General features: G+C 27.8%; 6 protein-coding genes across 6 annotated transcripts; 2 read left to right on the top strand and 4 right to left on the bottom strand.

Moving 5' to 3' along the window:
* Positions 1 to 270: 270 nt before the first annotated feature.
* MKS88_002668 (uncharacterized protein) lies at positions 271 to 2,907 on the bottom strand (the record flags this gene model as incomplete). Its single annotated transcript, XM_067215697.1, has 4 exons — positions 271 to 331; positions 659 to 730; positions 1,032 to 1,988; positions 2,075 to 2,907. The coding sequence occupies 4 exons, from the start codon at positions 2,905 to 2,907 to the stop codon at positions 271 to 273; spliced, it is 1,923 nt and encodes a 640-aa protein (XP_067073250.1).
* A 1,165-nt stretch (positions 2,908 to 4,072) lies between these two features.
* MKS88_002667 (ribosomal protein S15) lies at positions 4,073 to 5,562 on the bottom strand (the record flags this gene model as incomplete). The annotated part of the gene is made up of 4 exons (XM_067215696.1): positions 4,073 to 4,351; positions 4,553 to 4,696; positions 4,885 to 5,183; positions 5,472 to 5,562. The coding sequence occupies 4 exons, from the start codon at positions 5,560 to 5,562 to the stop codon at positions 4,073 to 4,075; spliced, it is 813 nt and encodes a 270-aa protein (XP_067073249.1).
* A 2,080-nt stretch (positions 5,563 to 7,642) lies between these two features.
* On the top strand, positions 7,643 to 9,070 carry MKS88_002666 (RuvB-like helicase 2; the record flags this gene model as incomplete). The annotated part of the gene is made up of 1 exon (XM_067215694.1): positions 7,643 to 9,070. One exon carries the CDS (start codon positions 7,643 to 7,645, stop codon positions 9,068 to 9,070), a length of 1,428 nt encoding a protein of 475 aa, XP_067073248.1.
* Positions 9,071 to 13,117: 4,047 nt separating this feature from the next.
* Positions 13,118 to 15,427, bottom strand: MKS88_002665 (conserved Apicomplexan protein; the record flags this gene model as incomplete). The annotated part of the gene is made up of 9 exons (XM_067215693.1): positions 13,118 to 13,160; positions 13,320 to 13,378; positions 13,545 to 13,645; positions 13,863 to 14,011; positions 14,165 to 14,249; positions 14,341 to 14,456; positions 14,586 to 14,695; positions 14,866 to 15,011; positions 15,397 to 15,427. The coding sequence occupies 9 exons, from the start codon at positions 15,425 to 15,427 to the stop codon at positions 13,118 to 13,120; spliced, it is 840 nt and encodes a 279-aa protein (XP_067073247.1).
* A 1,295-nt stretch (positions 15,428 to 16,722) lies between these two features.
* MKS88_002664 (uncharacterized protein) lies at positions 16,723 to 17,457 on the top strand (the record flags this gene model as incomplete). Its single annotated transcript, XM_067215692.1, has 3 exons — positions 16,723 to 16,802; positions 16,991 to 17,085; positions 17,294 to 17,457. The coding sequence occupies 3 exons, from the start codon at positions 16,723 to 16,725 to the stop codon at positions 17,455 to 17,457; spliced, it is 339 nt and encodes a 112-aa protein (XP_067073246.1).
* Positions 17,458 to 17,864: 407 nt separating this feature from the next.
* On the bottom strand, positions 17,865 to 19,385 carry MKS88_002663 (tRNA-splicing ligase RtcB; the record flags this gene model as incomplete). The annotated part of the gene is made up of 1 exon (XM_067215691.1): positions 17,865 to 19,385. The coding sequence occupies one exon, from the start codon at positions 19,383 to 19,385 to the stop codon at positions 17,865 to 17,867; it is 1,521 nt and encodes a 506-aa protein (XP_067073245.1).
* Between the last annotated feature and the right edge of the window lie 1,702 nt (positions 19,386 to 21,087).

The raw sequence follows: 21,087 nt of genomic DNA, 5'->3' as shown, positions 1-21,087 counted from the left end.
ACGGACGAGAACACAGGTACTAGAGAATGGCAACTGGGTGAAAATTTATAAAAGTCAAGAAATAATACACTATGCGAATCTTGTAATTGTAGAGGAATATAAAAAAGGAGAAGAATTAAATCCAACGGATCCGTTCGTATATGCCACAGTATTTCATTTTTTTAATTAGTCGTAAACGAATGAAAAATGATAAAATAAAAAAAAAAAAAATTGAATAATTGAAGATCGAAGAAAAACGAGGAGAGGGGATTTGAACAATATAATTTTGTGTTAATTCTTGTGCGTTTCCATTGATAGTAGAATTTTTGAGTAGGAGCTACTGGGTATACTTCTAAAGAGGGGAATCCAAGTAGAAGCAGGAAAAAAGAAAAAAATAAAATAATTAATTTCACATTTTTTTGTGCCTTCCCATGTATTACAGCTGCTGCTATACATGCACATGTACGTACGTCCATATATACATACATATATACATGCATATATACATATATACATATGTACATGCATATATACATATATACATATATACATGCATATATACATATATACATACATACAAATATATATATTATATGTACGTATTTTTATTTATATTTTTCCGTGCATATGCGGCCATTTTGTTTGCTACATGGCTATACTACTCCTTTTTACGACTTACATTTTTTCGACTTGATCCATTTCACTGCTGGTGATCATAACATCCTTTTTTGGTGATAGGGATATATCGTCCCTAAAAATGAAAAAAGAGTTTCAGTTTGTTTGCACCTTTTTTGAAAGACTCAACATGGGCATAAAAATAAGAATTTGCATGTAAATGTACAAGAACATAAAAATGTACATGATGAACGTGCATATTTTTAATATTTGTTTTTCTTTCCCCCTGTGAGAAGGGGTAATAGTGTGTGTCTGGCTTCTCACGCGTATGCAAATATGAGTGTATACATGCAATACGCATTTCATGTATGTACAGTCGTACGTATGAACGCGTGTACGTGGTGCCTTATTCCCCGTTAGCCCTGGGGTGAACTTACTTGTATGAAGAAAAGCCGAATGCATTTGGAGAAAGGTAATTAAAAGTGAAATTTATTTTATTTTTGAAGATGGATGATATATATTCAACAAAGTAGTTGAAGAAGGAATATCTCTTTGCAAACAGAACTGAACTGAAATCATAATTGCGAACATATAATCCTTTGGTTATATAGTAGTTAATAATTTGACTAGCCGTTTCGTTTAATATTTGAAGAAAATTCGTTTTATTATAGAAATAAATGTAATATGCTCTTTTTTCAAAAATCTGATTTTTCATTTTAAAATAACTGCGAAACGACATTTTGTCATTATAATCTTCAAATAAATTATCGACATAATTTATTTCTTTTTTAAAATCATTAATTAAATTTGGAGTTATTTTAATTTTTTTTATATTTTCCTTATATACTTGGTAAAGATAACTTTTTAAGATGTCCATGTTATGTTCATATTTTTCAAGTATGTCTGATAAAATAATATGAAGTAAATATGATTGATGTTTTTTTTTTATTTCTTCTATTCTTTTAGAGTTTGTTATGACTTTTTTATTTAGCTGGATGTTCATAAATCGTTTTAGTAATTTTTCAATTTCGTCTGTTGTTTCGTTAACATTCATCTTGTTCATATCTGTGATAATATTGTTTATTTGAATATTACTACTAAGCTTTAAATACTCTTGTAACACTTCAATTTTTAAATTTGAAAAAAAATTATATAAAAAATAATCATCATATGACAAATTTTTTAGTGTACTCGGTTTGTAATTTTTAAAAAAACAAAAAATGCTCATATTTTGCTCCTTATTGAGGTGTCTACATTGTTTTTCATTTTCCTGATTATTCTCGTTCTCGATCTCATTTACTTCCTCTTTCTCTTCCTCTTTCTCTTCCTCTTTCTCTTTCTCGTTTTTTTTTTTTTTTTTATAGTATAATATCTCTTTCTGTTTAAGATGACCTCTTCATTAATTTTTTGTATGTCCAGATCATTTTTTTTTTCGAAAAGGAATAAGTAATTCTCTTTCATATACAACTCATATTTGTACTTCCAGTGCCTTTTCATAAAGTCTTTCATTACATTAACTATTTCTGTCTTCTCTTTTGACGAATTTCTGGGCTCATCAGTGCTTTCATCATTGTTTCCATCACCACTGGTACTTCTTTCCTCATTATTGCGATAGTTGTATATTAAAAATACTACACTGTAGTTACGACTTCTTTCCTTACCTATGTAGAATATGAAGTCCAAAACATTTACAAAACTACCAAACGAGTTGATGTCGAGTAGATGGTTGTTCAAAATATCGTTATAATTAATCGGGACGACAGTGAAGTCTGATTGCTCAATATGATAGGCAAGCTTTTCTATACTATTTTTAACATAATGTAAGTTATTTTCAAAATATTCAAAGGGAGTTTCTTTGTTTCGTTCGTTTCGTTTGTCTCCTTTGCTAACTTTGCTTCCCCTGCTTCCTCCAATATGATGATCTGTTTTATCACCCGATGAGACTCGCTCAAGTTTCCTTTTTTTTTCTGTTTCACCATCTTGTTGTTCATTTGGATATAAAACAGTTTCTCCCTTTGCGTTTTTTTTCAAAATAAGGGGTAAAAAGTACACCTTCGATTTATTCTTAACTTGTTCATATACTTTTACTCCATCACTCACCCTTTTTGTGTACTCGTCTTTATTTTTTAATTTTATGTCTTTGCTTATTACACTATATATATGGTTAAACGTGTTAGACCTCTGTTGAGTTTTTGTACACCTACTTCTCTTATTGCACATTGCTATTCCATATTGTAATACGAGTAGATAGAATAAAAAAATAAAAGAATTTGAAAATGCTCCTTTTACATTTGGTGTAGTCAGGTATCCCATCTTCTAAAAACGCACTCACAAACGTACAAAAAAAAAAAAAAAAAAAAAAAAAAAAGGGAAAAAAAAAAAAAAAAAAAAAAAAAAAAAAGGAAGAATGAAAAGGAAAAAAGAAAAATACTCCTCAAGCGTATAATGCAAAGAACATTTCTGATTCTCAAATTAGAAAAACTGAAAAGTCAGGGGCCCCATATTCAGAATGCCCAAAGGGGTAAACTCGCCTGGGGCCTAAAATGTAGAGCCCATGTCCATACATTCATACATCCAATACGTACATATATGCGTCCGGGACGCACTTTATTAAATTTTAGCAGAAAAAAAGAAAGAAACGGAAAGCAAACATTGCACGGTAAAGGAATGCAAAGCAAAGAAGCTTATTTTGCATACAATTAAATTTACCTGACTTGTTCATAAATAGTCATATTTTTTTCAAACATTATCTCAATTCGGTCAATACAAAAAAAAGTAATATATAAAAGTATAATATATAAAAGTATAATATACAAAAGTATAATATACAAAAGTATAATATACAAAAGTATAATATACAAAAGTATAATATATAAAAGTATAATATATAAAAGTATAATATATAAAAGTATAATATATAAAAGTATAATTTATAAATGTACCATATAAACGTGTAACCGACATATATATAAAGAACAAAAATATGAATACAAACTCAATAAGTTAAAAAAAAAAATAAACCGCGTCAAACATATTTAATGCTAGTACAGTGTAATGCATAAATTGCGCAAAACGTAGATCTAAAATTTAAAAAAAAAAAAAAAAAAAAAAAGGCAAAATAAAGAGGAATTAAAGAGATAGAAATAATGTAAATCAAATTTTTTATAAACATTTAAGGAGAGAAGAAATATTTTAAAATGAATCCTGAAAATTGGTCACTATAATATGGGAATTATTTAAAAAAAAAAATAAATAAAGCCATAAAAAAAGGCTATAAAAAAAAAAAATATATATTAACTACTACGTATTCACCATCAACTATTACGCATTTAGTATTACGTATTAACAGTTACGCATCATCGATGTGCTCCTATTTCCAACTTTGTTCTTAGCAACCTACGTTATTACAAAATTATAAGCACGCCACTAAATGGATGAAGAAATACTTACTCCGTTTACTTTAATTTGATTTGGAATACTACATGCTGAAGAGAATTTTATCAGTTTGCACATTTTTTTTTTTGAGTTTATCTTTTTTCTTCTTTTCAGCATTATTTTTAAATCTTTTAGTATTGTTGAAATGAATATATTTTAAGTCCTTCGAATAATACTCGGCCGTTCTGGGTATTAATGGTTTCTTAATATTAAAAAAGTCTGTAATCTTGTTAAACATTTCGCGATCCTTTTGCCCTAAGTAAACAAGTAGTCTTCTTCGCTTACTAACACATTTGAATAAGCCCCTCAAGCATGCAAAATCCTAGGGGTGGGGTGAGATATTAAAAAAGAAAAGAAAAGAAATACGACATTGGAAAGAGAAATGTATAAGAAAAAAGTAAAATAAATAAGTAAAAATATAATACAGACATTCAGATATGCAAAAGTAATACGATGAATTAACAAAACTACGCCTCCACCGTAATAAAAAGAAGAATTAAAAAAAATGCTTTTTGATGTCTACTTTTTTATTCTTCTTCATATGTTCTGTTAAGAAATAAATTTTAAAAGTTAAAATTATTATTTGTATTTCACTGCTTCCACAATCCTTTTCGTGTCTTTGGAATATTTTTCTGTACTTTTGAGTGATCAGATCCTTTAAGAGATCCTGTAAAAAAGGAAAGCGGGGAGAGGCGCTATGAAACAGAGCGAAAGGGAAAGGGTTTGTGTACATTATCAATTTTGGCAATTAAAATAATTTTCTTATGTTTATTTTGCGCATTTTTTTCAATTAGAATTCATGCTATAACACTATACTACACGAAAACACTCCCATTGTATAACACTTCCACACACCGGTTTAATCGTTATGTTGCTTTTGCTAAAGGAAAACGAACGCTCCATAGTGATGTTTTCGCCCTTTTTTAAAATTTCATCTATTTCAGATCTCATTTTTTCAGTTCTTCCTTTTGTTCCTGTTCCTACAAAATTCTCTTGCATATTATCATCTATATGTTCGTTATTAGTATTTGGCAATTTGTTTGTAAACTTTTCATGGTCATTATTAGCTTTTAGAATTATGCTCCTGTTCAGGATTTTTTTGTTGGGAAATATACTTGGTGCTTTATGCTTAGAACAGTAATTAATTTTATCATCTAAAAAGGAATATAAAAGTAATAGTGGATCATGAATGCGCATTTGTACTATTAACATATGAAATTGCATGAACATGTTAGCCAGCAATATAACATGATGACCAAGACAATACGGGGAACAATACGGGGAACAATACGAACGCGAATTTACACGATGTATTTTTAAAATGGTCAAAAAGAGGTAAGTGGGTATATGAACCTGTTATACGCATTTGATGTATGCCGTGTGAAATGTTTATCACGAAATGTGCAATATCTCTTTTTTATTTTTTCTTTTTGAACGTCTACCTATATAAAACCCATTAGTAAACAGTATTATAGACAGTAGTTGTAAATGGAAAAATAAAGTAAGTGCTGAGCATGATTTTATTTTTTTCATTTAAATTTAGCAATCCTGTATAGCAAATAAAGTATATTATTCTGTCATTTAAGCATTTAATATTATTAAGCACGTATGGGAATATTAGTTTGTGCTTTAACATATATACATATATGATATATATGTACATACTTTAAAGTGTTAATGTATAAATATACATCCCTGAGATTTATGCTGACGGATTAATCGGTATGGCATTCCCTTTGCAATTTTTGCCTTTTCTCATTTAGGGCAACACATATGCATATATATATATATACATGCATATATTTGTGCATACATTTATGAGTATATTTATGTATATGTTCGGGCATACATTTATAAGTATACTTATGTATATGTTCGGGCATACATTTATAAGTATACTTATGTATATATTTGTGCATACATTTATGAGTATACTTATGTATATGTTCGGGCATACATTTATAAGTATACTTATGTATATATTTGTGCATACATTTATGAGTATACTTATGTATATGTTCGGGCATACATTTATGAGTACACTTATGTATATATTTGTGCATACATTTATGTATACATTTATGTATATGTATAAAAATTCCTTTTTCACGAGAATTCTTATATAGCAAACTTATTTACCCCTAAAAATATGCCTGGTCAAGCAAGCATATATATATATATTTTTTTTTTGTTGGTTAATCTTAATTCAAATTATATGCAACACTGCACTATGTTCTTTCAACATGTTAAAACAAAAGAGATGTTAACATGCAAATAAAAAAAAAAAATCCCTTCGACTAGAGAAACGATGTTTTTTTTAAAAAAAAAAAAATAAAAAAATACAAAAATAAAAAAATAAAAAAATAAAATAAACGTTATATCTATTGAACTATTAAACTTGTCAAAAGGGCAGTATAATGTATCGCATAATTACATAAAATAATTTAAAAAAAAAAAAAAAAAATTGTGAAATAATCTGAAAGGGATAAAAATAAAAAGGGGGAGCTGACACGTTAAAAATATATTCATTTATATACCTATGTAACGTACAGTATTTTACGGGGAAAAAAAAAAAAAAAATTTTCTACAAATATTTGAAGTATTTCCATCTTAACATTTACATATATACATACATAATAGATAATATATACGTACTTACATTTATTCAGGTATAATCATATATATGCACGTATGAAAATGTAAACGGACTTTGAGTCCACCAAGGGATATATCACTTTGAAGTGTTTGATCTGATATTAAACATCATATGAAAACCAGAATAAAATGTTTCGTTTTCGCTTTTTTTTTTTTTTTTTCTACAAAAATTTATATGTATATATGTATACGTATATGTGGAAGGGAAAAAATACAATGTTGCTTTTGCTTTTTCCATAAAAAATATTAAAAATGAAAACCTCTTTTATGGCTTCTATACTATATATATATTAATATATTTTCTTTTGTTCAGTAAGTTTTGTTATGTACCACCAGAACAATACTTACATATATATGAATGTCCGCATGTATGCATATTTTTATGTATGTACGTATAAACGTGCAGAAATTTTCAGCGTTGTACAAATAATCTCCAACAAAATAAGCATGTAAAAATAAGGAGAAGAAAGTGTGAGATGAAAATTTAGTGCTTGCTTGTGAGGACGTAAAAACTTGTTTGGAAATTTTTTTTCTTTTTTCTTTTTTCTTTTTTTCTTTTTCTTTTAATTTGCAATACTAAGATTAATTTTTAAGTATTAGTTTAGAAATATAACTTCGCTGGTGCACTCTCTAATTCGTGTGCCTGAAAAGAGGAAAGTTGAAGCAAACGATCACAGGAATTATTTTTATAGGAGAGTAAAAGTGCGCATATATATATGCATACAAGCATATATATATACACGCATATATATATACACGCATATATATATACACGCACTATATATATATATATATATATCCATACATGTACACATCCTTTCCCCCTTGAAGGCGTAAATCACCCGCGCATAGTGCAAACAAAACGTACACATACGCGTACACGCACTCGGACACGTGTACTGTAACTTGTAAGCTCCTATTTGTACCCTCTTCCCCGTCCCCTCCGTTTGACGATAAAATGCAGATAAATTTAGAAAACATTAACACGTCAGGAGATACGAAAAAAGAGAGGGTTAACATACACAGTCATATTAAAGGACTGGGGGTGAACACAAATATTTACCTACATGAAGAAGAAATAAATTTAAGTGATACAAGGTACTCCATCTTTTTTGATAACAGTTGTGGGTTAGTTGGTCAATATAAAGCTAGAGAAGCATCATTATTTCTGGTTGATTTAATAAAACAAAAAAAGCTAGCTGGGAAATGTATATTATTAGCAGGACCAAGTGGAAGTGGTAAAAGTGCATTAGCTATTGGAATAAGTAGAGAAATAAATAAAAAAATGCCATTTGTATTTCTCTCAGGATCTGAAGTATATAGTAATGAAATAAAAAAGACGGAAGTTATTTTAGAAGCCTTTCGAAAAAGTATACACATAAAAATAAAAGAAGAGAAGTTAGTATATGAAGGTGAAGTAGTAGATATGCTTGTAGAAGAAAATGAATGTTTATATTCATTAAATAGGGCAAAACAAATTAATGCTATTATTATTACCTTGAAAACTGTTAAGGGGTCAAAAACATTGAGATTAGCACCTAAAATACATGAGCAAATCGTAAGAGAAAAAATAAAAATAGGTGATATTATATATATAGAAACAAATACAGGTCATGTAAAAAGATTAGGTAGGTGTAATGTATATTCAAAAGAATATGATATAGAATTTGATGAATATGTTTCTTTACCTAAAGGTGAAGTACATAAGAAAAAAGAAGTTGTTCAACAAATATCTTTACATGATATAGATCTCGCTAATGCAAATCCCACTGTTGGTGAAGATTTAGCATCTGTTTTAAATTCATACTTAAGACCTAAAAAAACAGAAATTACAGAAAAGTTAAGAGTAGAAATTAATAAAACTGTAAACAAATTTTTAGAAATGGGTTTAGCTGAAATTATCCCAGGAGTTTTATATATTGATGAAGCACATATGTTAGACATAGAATGTTTTTCTTACTTAAATAGAGCTATTGAATCGCCTTTAGCTCCTATAGTTATTATGGCTACTAATAGAGGAATTTGTACTGTTAAAGGTACAGATAATATAGAACCACATGGTATCCCAGTAGATTTGTTAGACAGACTAATAATTGTTAAAACTTTTCCATATACATTAAAAGAAATCGTACAAATATTAGCTTTACGTGCACATTCTGAGAAAATTAATATTAGTGAACAAGGCATGAATTACTTAGCGAAAATTGGAATTCAGTCTTCTCTACGTTTTGCCATGTTATTATTAGAACCGTCCAGAATTATTGCATCTATTGAAGGGAAAAGTATTATAGACATAAATCATATAGAGCAAGCGGATGAACTCTTTATGGATGCTAAAACGTCTGCGCATAGAGTCGTAGAGCAGGCAAACAAGTTTGTTAACTAGCAACTAATATGTTTTGGTTCTGCCACCTGCTTGTTTATGCTTTGCTTTTTTCGCGAGAAGAGGATGAACCCGCACGCATACGTACGCGTGTATATGTATGTGTATATGAACATGTGCGCATAACCATTCCATGCCCGCATGTCCATGCACAGCCCCCCCCCCCCACGTTGCTTATGTTTAACTCTTTCCCCTTATAGTTTTTCTTCAAACGTGTTCTTTTATTTTTAAAAATATTTTTTGTTCCTAATACTTCATAATTCTTTTCCCTTCCCCTTAATTTGGTCTGTCTCGAAAATGTGTACGGCATTGCTCAGTTGGCCCTCATTTGTTCATTTATTCTTTCATTTATTCATCCATATATTCATCAATTTATTCATTTATTAATTTATTAATTTTTTTTTTTTTTTTTTTGAAGACATTTTGAAACGTCAGGAGTGCCTCTCTGATGCCTTAACTTTTTATCATTTTCAGTTTTTTCAATATTTTCAATATTCTCAGTTTTTTCAATATTTTCAGTATTTTCAATTTTTTCAATTTTCTCAATATTTTCAATATTTTCAACTTTTTCAATTTTCTCAATATTTTCAACTTTTTCAGTATTCTCAATTTTTTTAGCTTCCTAATTTTTTTCAGCTTTTTGAACTTTTTCATTAATTTCATTTTACCACTATTTTGAATATTTTAATTTTTCCACCATTTTGAATTACTTCCTCGTGAACCTCTCAACATTTTTATATCAAAAAAATATACTTAAATAAGTTCAGTCGTGAGTCGTTATATTTCCAATTTGCACACGCATAATATAAGGGAGAAAACACAAGTTGGTAAAAATAGGCTCATCGGAAACGCTACTTAAGATTAATATATCTAGCGCATTATGATAGGGAATAAAAAAAAAAATAAAAAAATAAGATAAAATAAAATAAAGAAGTAACTTAAAAATGCAAAATCTGTATTCTACGTATTTCAAGAGAATAAATATTAAAGTCGAAAATATGTTTGTTTTGAATGTCTTTTAATGATGTTATCTTTTTCGCTCTTTATTTGGCTGCGTTTTTAAAAAAAAAAATAGTTCTCTAAAAATGTTGATCTAGTCTTAAATAAATAAAATGAAAGGAAAATATCGATAATATGGTAAAGATAAAATGGTAAAGATGAAATGGTAACTGCGAATCATTAGCAATAGAGTATTGAAGACATAATAGTAACGGAGGAAGCCATGTATAAAGAGACCGAATGAAGTGAGTGTGGATAACGATGAAGCATTAAACATATGAAAGGAAATACGTTAAAAATAATAGAAATGAAACAAGAAAAGCAACAAATAGTTGCAACGAAAAATGAGTAAAACAAAAGAAATAATTTTTTAAACATACTCATAAATATATATATATATATATATATATATGTGTGTATATATATATGTGTATATATATGCACATGAGGGATGATCCATCCACCTTTAAAATAAGGTCTACCAAACACGAGCTATTTTAAATGTTAATACTGATGTAACTAAGAAACACGTGGATGAAACAAATCCAAATACAGAAGCAAAAACGTATTTAACGCAATTATTTGATTTCTGTTCACAACTGATTTTAGTATGACGATCTGTTATTACAATATGAACCATTAAGGATAATACAAACATGCATGCAGTACTTACTGCATAAGAAAAAACAAAATCTCTTGACTTTTTTGTGTTTGGTATTAGGAAAGCGAATATAGTATATATTGTTAAAAGAAATCCTACGAAGGTATAGCAACCCAATATATAACTGAGATTGTCAAACATGCCCCCTATTACAAATAATAGAACCGATGCTATAATTCCAAATATGAAAGTTATTACGTCCCTATGTATCGCCATTTTCTTCGTTGCAGCTTTTCTACTTGACCAATGGATGGCAAGGTAAAATTTTTATATTTGAGTTTGAATGTATATCAGAATGTTGAAATTGTTCTCAGATTTTAGTGCAGGGGAAGCGATAAACTATTTTGTATTCTCTAAATTATTATGTGTATAACTGTGCTTACGTCTTTTTTTTTTTTTGGATCACTGTCCTTATTTATTCGTGTAATTATTTGTGAGCATAACTGCACTTTTTTTGTGCTTATTATTTTGTGTGCATTATTCTCCTTACATTTTCGTGTTTATTTGTATTCATATCTTGTGGCTTCATATATGGAAAAAATAAAATAATAAACATAAAAATATATACGAAGATTAACAGTAAAAGAGGCTTAATTATTTTTAATAAGTACGTCCAAATATGCTATTTTAATATATTGTTAAATTAGCTACTACATATTATTTATTTATTTTTTTTTATTTTCTAATTCGTAGAAAGTTACACGATGTTGTATTTTTGCAGCTACAAAATTATGGCTTTTTTTTTTTTTTTTTTTTTTATTCAGCTATATTTTTTCCTTTTTTTCTTTTTTTTTTTATGAATAGATCAGAAATAATTCTGCTTTTTTTTTTTTTTTTTTTTTTTTTTTTTAAGTTTATTTTTCTGTCTGGCTTGATATTTTAGCACTAGGTAAAACCAAAAGTGCTGGGGTTCTTATCTACCGATACAAAGGTTTTACAAGTGCTATTTTAAATGTTTAAAGAATTTCCCTCATTCGTGGGTACTTATATACGTACATATATGAATATAAGAATATATGAATATGCGTACCTATGTATAATATATATACGTGTGTGTGACTTTTATTTGGATTTTTAGAAAGCAACAAATAGTTAATCATATTTTTCTTATAAAACGAATTTTCACATGAATGGTTCATAATTTTTTTTTTTTTTTGTTGGTTCCTATATTGGTGTGCAACTTTTTGAAGAAAAATTTATTTTACCCATTTTTAATGAAGACAACAAAAACAATATTTACCTATTAACTATTCTGTTCCTAATTAGAAAAGATCACAAATAATATTCTTGGAAAATGAAAATTATCAGATTAAATCAAATTTTGTTTTAAGGTACATTACAAGCATTTATTTGTACTCGAAAGAAGGAAACGCATAGAGCTATTATTACCTGTAATGTACACTAGTTTTGGCATCTGGGAAAAAAGGCAATTAAAGAGACAACCCAGGGTATAGTAAAAATGAGAAAAGAAAAAAATGTAACAAAGAAAAAGTTAATAAGTAAGTGGTACAAAATAATGATCTTAAATTGCGGAGACAGTACACTTAACATATATAATATATATATATATATATATATATATATATATATATATACATACATTTGTTTCATAGTGTAATTAATTCTTCGATATATCTTTTGACAATATGAACAATCAAACAATGTATAAAATACACTTATTTGTATGACCTTTTAAGAACGTTTTTAAAATAGATATATTTTATAAATAAAATTGAGATGGTTTTGCGATTTCTACATATTACACAAAAGAAGAGGGATTACGAAATAAAATGTTGAACATATTATAACTTTTCCTTTTACTAAATAATTTTTTTGTTAATGTTTTATGAAAAAAAAAAAAAAAAAAAAAAAAAAGGTAAAATGGTAAAAAGTAAAGCTTTTTTCTTAAAGTTAAAATTAAATACAACATGTAATAATACAAAATTTAAATTAATAATATATAAATACAATTCAAAAATATTAAATATGTCAGTTAAAAGAAACAAATGATGCGTATAAATACAAAAAGGGTAGCATAAATACATAAATGAATACAAACAAAAGTATATACATGTATCCATGAATATATATTGTATATATATTGTATGTTCATTATATTTAATTCATAACATAAAAATGTGCAGTTATATTTTTCTTCATGCAAAACTTAGAATAACAGGGAGTTTTCTCTTTTTAAAAATATTGGCAAGGAAAAAAAAATAAAAGGCTAATATGTTAGACTTATTCCTATTTGGTAAACATGGTGGCACATACATACCTATGCATGTGTACATATATATATATATATATATATATATGTATATCTTTTAATTGTATTAATTTGAACATTTAAATAAAACAAAAAAGGAAAAAAGAAACTTCTTCCATCCTTAGTAAGCTCCTTCTTTGTCACACATAAATTTAAAATGATCACTAAAATTAAAAAAAAAAAATATATGGCATTATTTTTGTTTACACGAATTTGTTCATGTAATTTAAAAAATTACAAGGTGAAAATAAAATTTTTTACGTAAAAAACCTTACACGTGCAAGTTTTTTTTTTTTTTTTTTTTTTTTTTGAAATATCCTTACCCCATAAATTTGTTCATGATTGTTTGCATCTGTATATTAACTCTTGCAAATTCCATATTCTACATAAGGGAAATGAAGGAAATAATAAGATGTTTGATAATAAAATAGATATATAACTGCTGTATGCAAAATATATATTAATATGTAAATATATACGTAACTGCACATATACAAGTATAATAATGCACCCCTCCATCTATTTTTTTTTACTCTTTTAATTCTTACTGAAGTTAATGCATATTGTTGATTTGCAATAGACGCTTCCACATCTTCTGAAGTCAAATTAAATTCTTCCTCTACTTTGGCACTAACTATTGACTGAATAACTACAAATGAAAAAATTATTGAAGAAAGCAAAAAAAAAAAAAAAAAAAAAAAATATAAAAAATGTAAAATAATATTCATGGGCTGGGGAACACGAATGACAAATATTTTTCACAATATTTGGTAGAAATGAAACAAAAATTTTATAAAATATTTTAAAATAAAATGTATAAACACATATACATAAATACATATTCACGCATTGTCCGTATAATTTACCTAATGCTATTAGTTTAGGATCTAGTTCACTTTTATTTGGTATTTTTTTAAATTCTGGGTCAATCTTATACAATTCATTTAACATAAAATGGTGTATTTCAATTATTTTATCAACACTCAATGTTGTGTCACTCATGTTCACATAATAACTGTAGAAAAAGGGAAAAATAAAGACGAAAAAAATGAATTGGAGGAAGCAGATGGAATGAATAATTTGAAGTGTGCATAAACTGTTTCACTGTGTAATTATAAATATATTAGGTATGCTTATATATTTGCATTTTTTTTTTTTTATTCATTACTTTTCTTGGGATGACATAAGCTTTGCTACTTTCTCTTTTACTTCTAAAATAATGGTTGAAAAATTGTTTCTTGATAAATACTCAACTTCGATACAAAATTTTCAATACATCGTAATGAAAAATGGTAAAAAAATATGAACAAATCATGTAAATTTTTTTTTTTTTTTTTATTATACCTGGATCAAAATGATAGCTTTCCACAACTTTGTCAAATTCTGGCATTTCGATTTGATACTTTCCCAGTGGATCTATTGTATTATATGTTTTTGCCACTTCATAAACGGCCATAAAACTGAAAGAGCACAAAAGTGTTTTGTTAATGAAAGGATGTGCATAACAGGAAACGGGGTAAAAACATAAATATATATATATATATATATGTCCGAACATATCGCTTTTGCGTGTGTTTATATGCTCTTACTCATAATTATTTTTTTTTGCAACTACAATTAAGTCTTTAACGATATTCTTCATATCAGTTTGTAATTTTAACATTTCGTTTAAAAGTTGGAGCAAATCATCCCTTGTCATCTATAAAAAATACAAACAGGCAAATATTGTTTCATTTAGGCATTTATGTTTAACTGTATATATATATATATATATATATATTCACATAAATAAAATAATCCTTAACGTTATGTGAAAATAATTTACATGTACATATTCTATTATATGTGTGTTTATATGTTTTTTTTTACCGAGTCTCCTTTTATGATTTTATTTGAATCTTTATTTAGTTTACCGTCCTTTCTCTTCCTTTCATCGTTTTCATCATCATTCTCATCATGATTTTCATCGTCCTTCATTAGAATATACGTTAAGGCAACAACTGCCGCTGCTCCACCTGTAAAATTTCGAATGGAACAAAAAAAATATAAAATAATATTAACACAATAAAAATTAGGAAAATAAAATGCGCATTGGAGTGGATCATTTTTTGCTTCCTTTTCGGCTCTTTTTTAGCTCTTTCTTTTTTTTTTTTTTGGCTTCTTTTATAAATCTTTATTTTTGCTTCCTTATTTTATTTATTTTTTTTTTTTTTCTGCCTTTTTGTAAATAGGTTAAAAGATTTCATAATTTATATATATATATATATGTTGTAACGCATGGGTTTAGACTCTTTTAGCAACAATATATATGTAACTTAAAAAATATTATTTTTTATTTTCTTATACATGAAAGAAAAATAAATATGTACAAAACTTCTCAACCATTTGGTTATATTATACCTGCTAAACTTAACGCCTTTTTCCAATTCATTCTTCTATAAAAAATTTAAAATTTAAAAAAGAAAAATTCCTGTTTTTTTTTTTTGTATTCTTTTCTAATAACATATATAGGACTTGAGGTTGGTAAGTTGTGAATTTAAGCGTGAGTAGAAAAAGAACTATTGCAAACTTATGACGTATTTACATATACATATAAAAAGTACATACATGTACATATAAAACTGTTCATGTATATATATATATATATACAAATGTATGTATAAACGTTAATTTAATTTTTTTTTTTTTTTGAGGGTGTGGGAGTGTACTCCTTTACAATGTATTTATAAGCTTAATCATTTGTACATATATTACAAGTCATTTAAAAAGTAAACTATTGAATGCAAAATTGTATGCTATGTTTATATATATATATATATATATATATATATGTAGGCTCTTAATTTTTAGCTATATTTTTGAAATTTTTAATATATACCCTCTTTTTTTTTTTTTTTTACTGTTATTTTTTTAGCTTTATATATATATATATATTTATGTATGTATAAGTATTTTTTTTTTTTATTTCTCACTAATAAATTTAATTAGCACGTATAAAAATATGATAGCCTGTGGGAGCACCATCTCCTCTATTTTGAAAAACGTATAACCATATAATATTTATGTACATGTATGCAAACGGAGGTACGGTTTAAATGTTGGCACAAAAATATTCGTACCTTAAACGGGATTACGAGTTTATACAAAGAACACGTGCGTAAATGTACCCGTATATGCTTATTTGGATGTACGTATGTAAATTTATATTTACATATATATATATATATATATATATATGTATATATAATATATATTTATGTATTATGTATGTATGTATGCGTATTTTTTTTTTTAAGCTAGGGATCTTAATAAAAAGATGCGTAACAACACATTAAGAATTGGGCAAAAAAAAAAAAAAAAAAAAATTATTATTTGTAAAAAAACGTACATACAAATAGAATAAAACAAAATAAAGCGAAGTAAAACAACGGTGATAGGGAAAAAAAAAGAAAAAAAAAAATAATTTTTTTTTTTTTGGGAGAATACATTAATACATAGTACTGCTGGGAAATATAAAATTTTTGTTTTGAAAAGAGGATTTTCTATCTGCATACATGATGGCAGAACTTTAAGAGTAAAATAATTTTACAATTAAATGTAAAACATAAAATATAAATTAAAAAATATAAATTAAAAAATATAAATTAAAAAATATAAAATATAATATATAAAATATAATATATAAAATATAATATATGAAATATAAATCTTGTTTAACTGTTAAATATGATAAGCAACCGTGAAAAATTGTGCATATTAAAAGATGAGGGTACAGAAATATGGTTCTTCCAAAATGTACCATTCAGGTGAGTGAGAAAGAGCAACAAAGGAATAAGATGAAAGAAAAAAAGAAGGAAAATACATTTTTGTTGATATAATCAAATGTGAAGGGATTTATACTAAGTTGTACCATTTCAAGGGGGATGAAGTATAAGGAAAGATTTTTATTTTTTTTTTAAAGTGAACAAAAAGCGCCGTTTAATTTTGCTTATAGACGGTTTCTTCTTACAATGCTTGGCATACTTTTTATGTGTATGTGTGAGAAGCAGTGTGAGAAGCAGTGTGAGAAGCAGTGTGAGAAGACAGGAAGTTTGATTAGCATTAATGTACGGGTTTGCGGGTGTATGTGTGTACGTATGTGTGTATGTATGTGTGTATGTATGTGTACATGTACACATATGTATGTATATCCATATATGTACATTTGTGCAGACTTTTCAACTGCCGAAATGTGTTAGTGAGAATGGCATAAAAACATAAAAATCACGACACATAAGGGGGGAAAACTAAAATGAAGTCTTATCCCAAAAAATTAAAAACGAAAAGTTAAAATTGGACGTTAAAATTGGAAGTCAAAATTGGACGTCGAAATTGGACGTCAAAATTGGACGTCAAAATTGGATGTTAAAATTGGAAGTCAAAACTGGAAGTAATAAGTTAATACTACCAGTTGTAGGATAAAATTAAAAATTACATACCCCTTGGGGGATAAAATAAAAAATTAAAAGAAACTGGAGAATGCGTTCAGTGTATCATGAAGTTTAGAAGTAATACTGTTCTTTGAAAAAAAAAAAAAAAAAGAAAAGAAAAAGCAAACGTGCAGTTAGGTAAAGGTACAACATGGTAAAGTCAATTATGGCAGAGGAGAGCAACATGTCGAGCGATTAGTTCATTCTGCTGCGTGCGTGAATGTTGAAGGTGTGCATTTTTGCAAGCTTTGAATTCCCCTCCATGTGCGTGCTACCACGCATGCGCATATATATATATATATACACATATAATTGGAAATAGGAAAAACCAAGGCTTGAAATAAGGATATATAACCACGTTGTAGTATATCCCTGCTGGCATATACCATTTGCGTATCATCACCCCTTTATAACAGCAACCGGCTTAAGTCGAAAGCACTTGTTCGATATACCCGCATCATGACAAGTTTGAACAACATCCGATACATTTTTATAAGACTCAGGAGCTTCTTCCATAATTAATTTTGGGGAAGCAACTCGTATGGATATATGTTCATCCTTTAGTTTATTTAGAACATCTACATAACTTAAAGAATTTCTGCTTTTGTTTCTACTTAAAGCTCTACCAGCGCCATGACAAGTGGATCCAAAAGTAGCTTGCATCGCTTTTTCAGTACCTGTGAGTACATAAGAATATGTACCCATAGTACCACCTATTAATATAGGTTGTCCACAATATTGATAGTCTAGTGGGACTAATGGATGAAAAGGAGGAAAAGCTCTGGTGCACCCTTTTCTATGTACTAATAAATTTTGTATCTTACCATCAAAATAATGTTCTTCAATTTTTGCTATATTATGTGATACATCGTATATCACATGCATATCTAGATCATCTGGAGATTGATTAAAAATTTTAGAAAAGGTTTGTCTAGCTAAAAAAGTCATAGATGATCTATTAATCCATGCAAAATTACAAGCAGCTCCCATAGCTTTTAAATAATTTTTTCCTTCTTTTGAATGTATTGGTGTACATGCTAATTGTTTATCAATTACATTTAATTTATATTTTTTCATACTCTTTTCCATTTCAATTAATGCATCTGTAGCTACTTGATGCCCCAGACCTCGACTTCCTGAATGTATCATAACACATACTTGATTTTTTTTTTCTATTCCCATTAATTTAGCACTTTGTTTATCATAAATTTCATCAACAATTTGTATCTCCGCATAATGATTACCAGCTCCTAATGTACCCATTTGGGTTATACCTCTTTTTTTAGCTCGTATAGATACAAAATTACTATCTGCATATAAACTACGTCCATTATCTTCACAATTTACTTTATCTTCAATCCATGAATAGCCTTCTTTAATGCACCAGTCCATACCTAAACATAAAGCATCATCTAGATTTTCTTGATTACATAAAATAAATCCTTGAGATCCAACTCCTACAGGTATATGATTAAATAATAACTGTGTTAATTCTTCTTGTTTATCTTTTATATCATCATAAAATAAATTAGTTCTTATTAAGCGAACCCCACAATTTATATCGAAACCAACACCTCCAGGAGATATTATTGCTTTTTCATTATTCATATTAAATGCTGCAACGTTTCCGATGGAAAATCCATAACCTGCATGTACATCGGGAAGAGCAATGGATGCTTTTACTATTCCTGGTAATGTAGATACATTAGCTATTTGAATAACTGCTGGTAGAAAGGTAGAGCTTCTATTCAATTGATAAGTTCTAATCTCATCATCTATCAACAGTTTTAATCTATCATTTAAATACATATGCCCTATGACATTCATATCTGGAACTAGCCCCTTATTAACTTTGTACAGGTTTGTTTCCTTCGCCTTTTCGATGAAACCAAATACGTCGTTATTCCATTTCCGCTCCATCATGCCTGCGGGGGGTCGGGACATGCATATGTATGTATGTATGTATGTATGTATATATGTATGTATGTATATATGTATGTATGTATGCATGTATGTATGCATGTATGTATGCATGTATGTATGTATGTATGTGTACTTATGTACGGGCGTGTATATGACGTATATATATATATAAATTTTACGGGCACACTCCCTCGAATCATTTCTTTCTCTTTTTATGTATTCAACCCTTTCGGCTGCACGTGCGTGTGAGCATACACCCCATAAAAATGTTTACACATCCGAATATTTAAATGCCGTTATATGCGCATGTGAGAACAAAAGCAGTAACACATATTAAACATCATTAATGTGTGAATCTTTAAAATGTTCATTATGCGCGTGTTTGTTTAGCTTTACGTCAAATTGTGCGTTCTTATACCTGTTATTTAATGCACAGCGGACATATATGATTATATGTGGGAAACAATTTAGAGGATATGAGGGGGAGTGGTATTATTTTTGCAAAGCGCATCAGATGGTTGTTCGTTCATTCGTTTGCTCGTTCATTCGTTTGCTCGTTTGTTCCTTTGTTCGTTTGTTCATATGTTCGTTTGTTCATTTGTTCAATCATATCTTTGCTCGCTTATTTGCTTATTCATTTTACTTTCTTTTTTTTTTTAAAGCGTAGGTAATGGCCAATTTCAGTATAGATACACCCTTCTTATGTTATTATTCTTTTCTCAGTTATAAAATAAATTACATAAGTTCATGCACTTTATTTAAATGTATATTTTATTTTTATTTATTTTTCTTCTATAAAAATGTGCAAAATGGATTACATTTTAGTATTATTTTACTTCAACTTTTTTTTTTTTTTTTTTTTTCTGATATTACGTTGTACTAGCTCTAGTATGTATTATCTTAACTTACTTTATCCTATCCTGCATTATCTTATATTAAATTACAGTTTGAGAGTATATTTCCGCATATTTTATTTAAATTTTTCATATTTATTGAGCACTACAAAAGCTGATCATAGCTCATATTTTATTTTATTTTATTTTTTAATAACACCTTTTGAGTGTATTTTATGTAAACGTAAGTTAAGTGCGAACGTTTAACGGGAGTTAGCCATTTGACGCAAAAAAGAAAAAGACGTAAAAAGGTAAAAACGTAAGAACTACAAAAAATGGTAAAACCTCTAAAAACAGGAACAACTGAAAAATTATCATTTATCCACCTTTACGAAAAGAGTAGAATTTTACAGAGTTACAACATTTTGGGGGGGGAAGGCGCAAAAAAATTTATCGAATTTTTATTTAACGTTTTAGAGCTATACGGATTTTCAGTTCAACAAAATCAACATGCTGCTCTACATACGTGGGCTTATACGCTTACATAATGTGTAGGTGCACATATATATGTGCTTATATATACATAGTACATAAATATACGTGTATACAGTTATACACACAATAATGCATGAGTGGCTGCTGCTTTAGCTACACAAAATTGATACGCATTTGGTTGTTTACGGGAATTTTTTTTTTTTTTTTTATTTTGGTACTATGTATTTATTCAATGTACCATAGAGCGTTTTGCTAATTAGGAGAACAGTATATATATATACATATATATATACATATGCATATATATACATATACTTATACATATACATATATATATGTGAACTAAAAAAAGGTAAAAGCGCAAAAGATTT

Source organism: Plasmodium brasilianum, chromosome 9 (assembly GCF_023973825.1).
Source record: "Plasmodium brasilianum strain Bolivian I chromosome 9, whole genome shotgun sequence".
Taxonomy (NCBI): Eukaryota; Apicomplexa; class Aconoidasida; order Haemosporida; family Plasmodiidae; genus Plasmodium; species Plasmodium brasilianum.
This window is presented reverse-complemented; position numbering and strand designations above follow the sequence as displayed.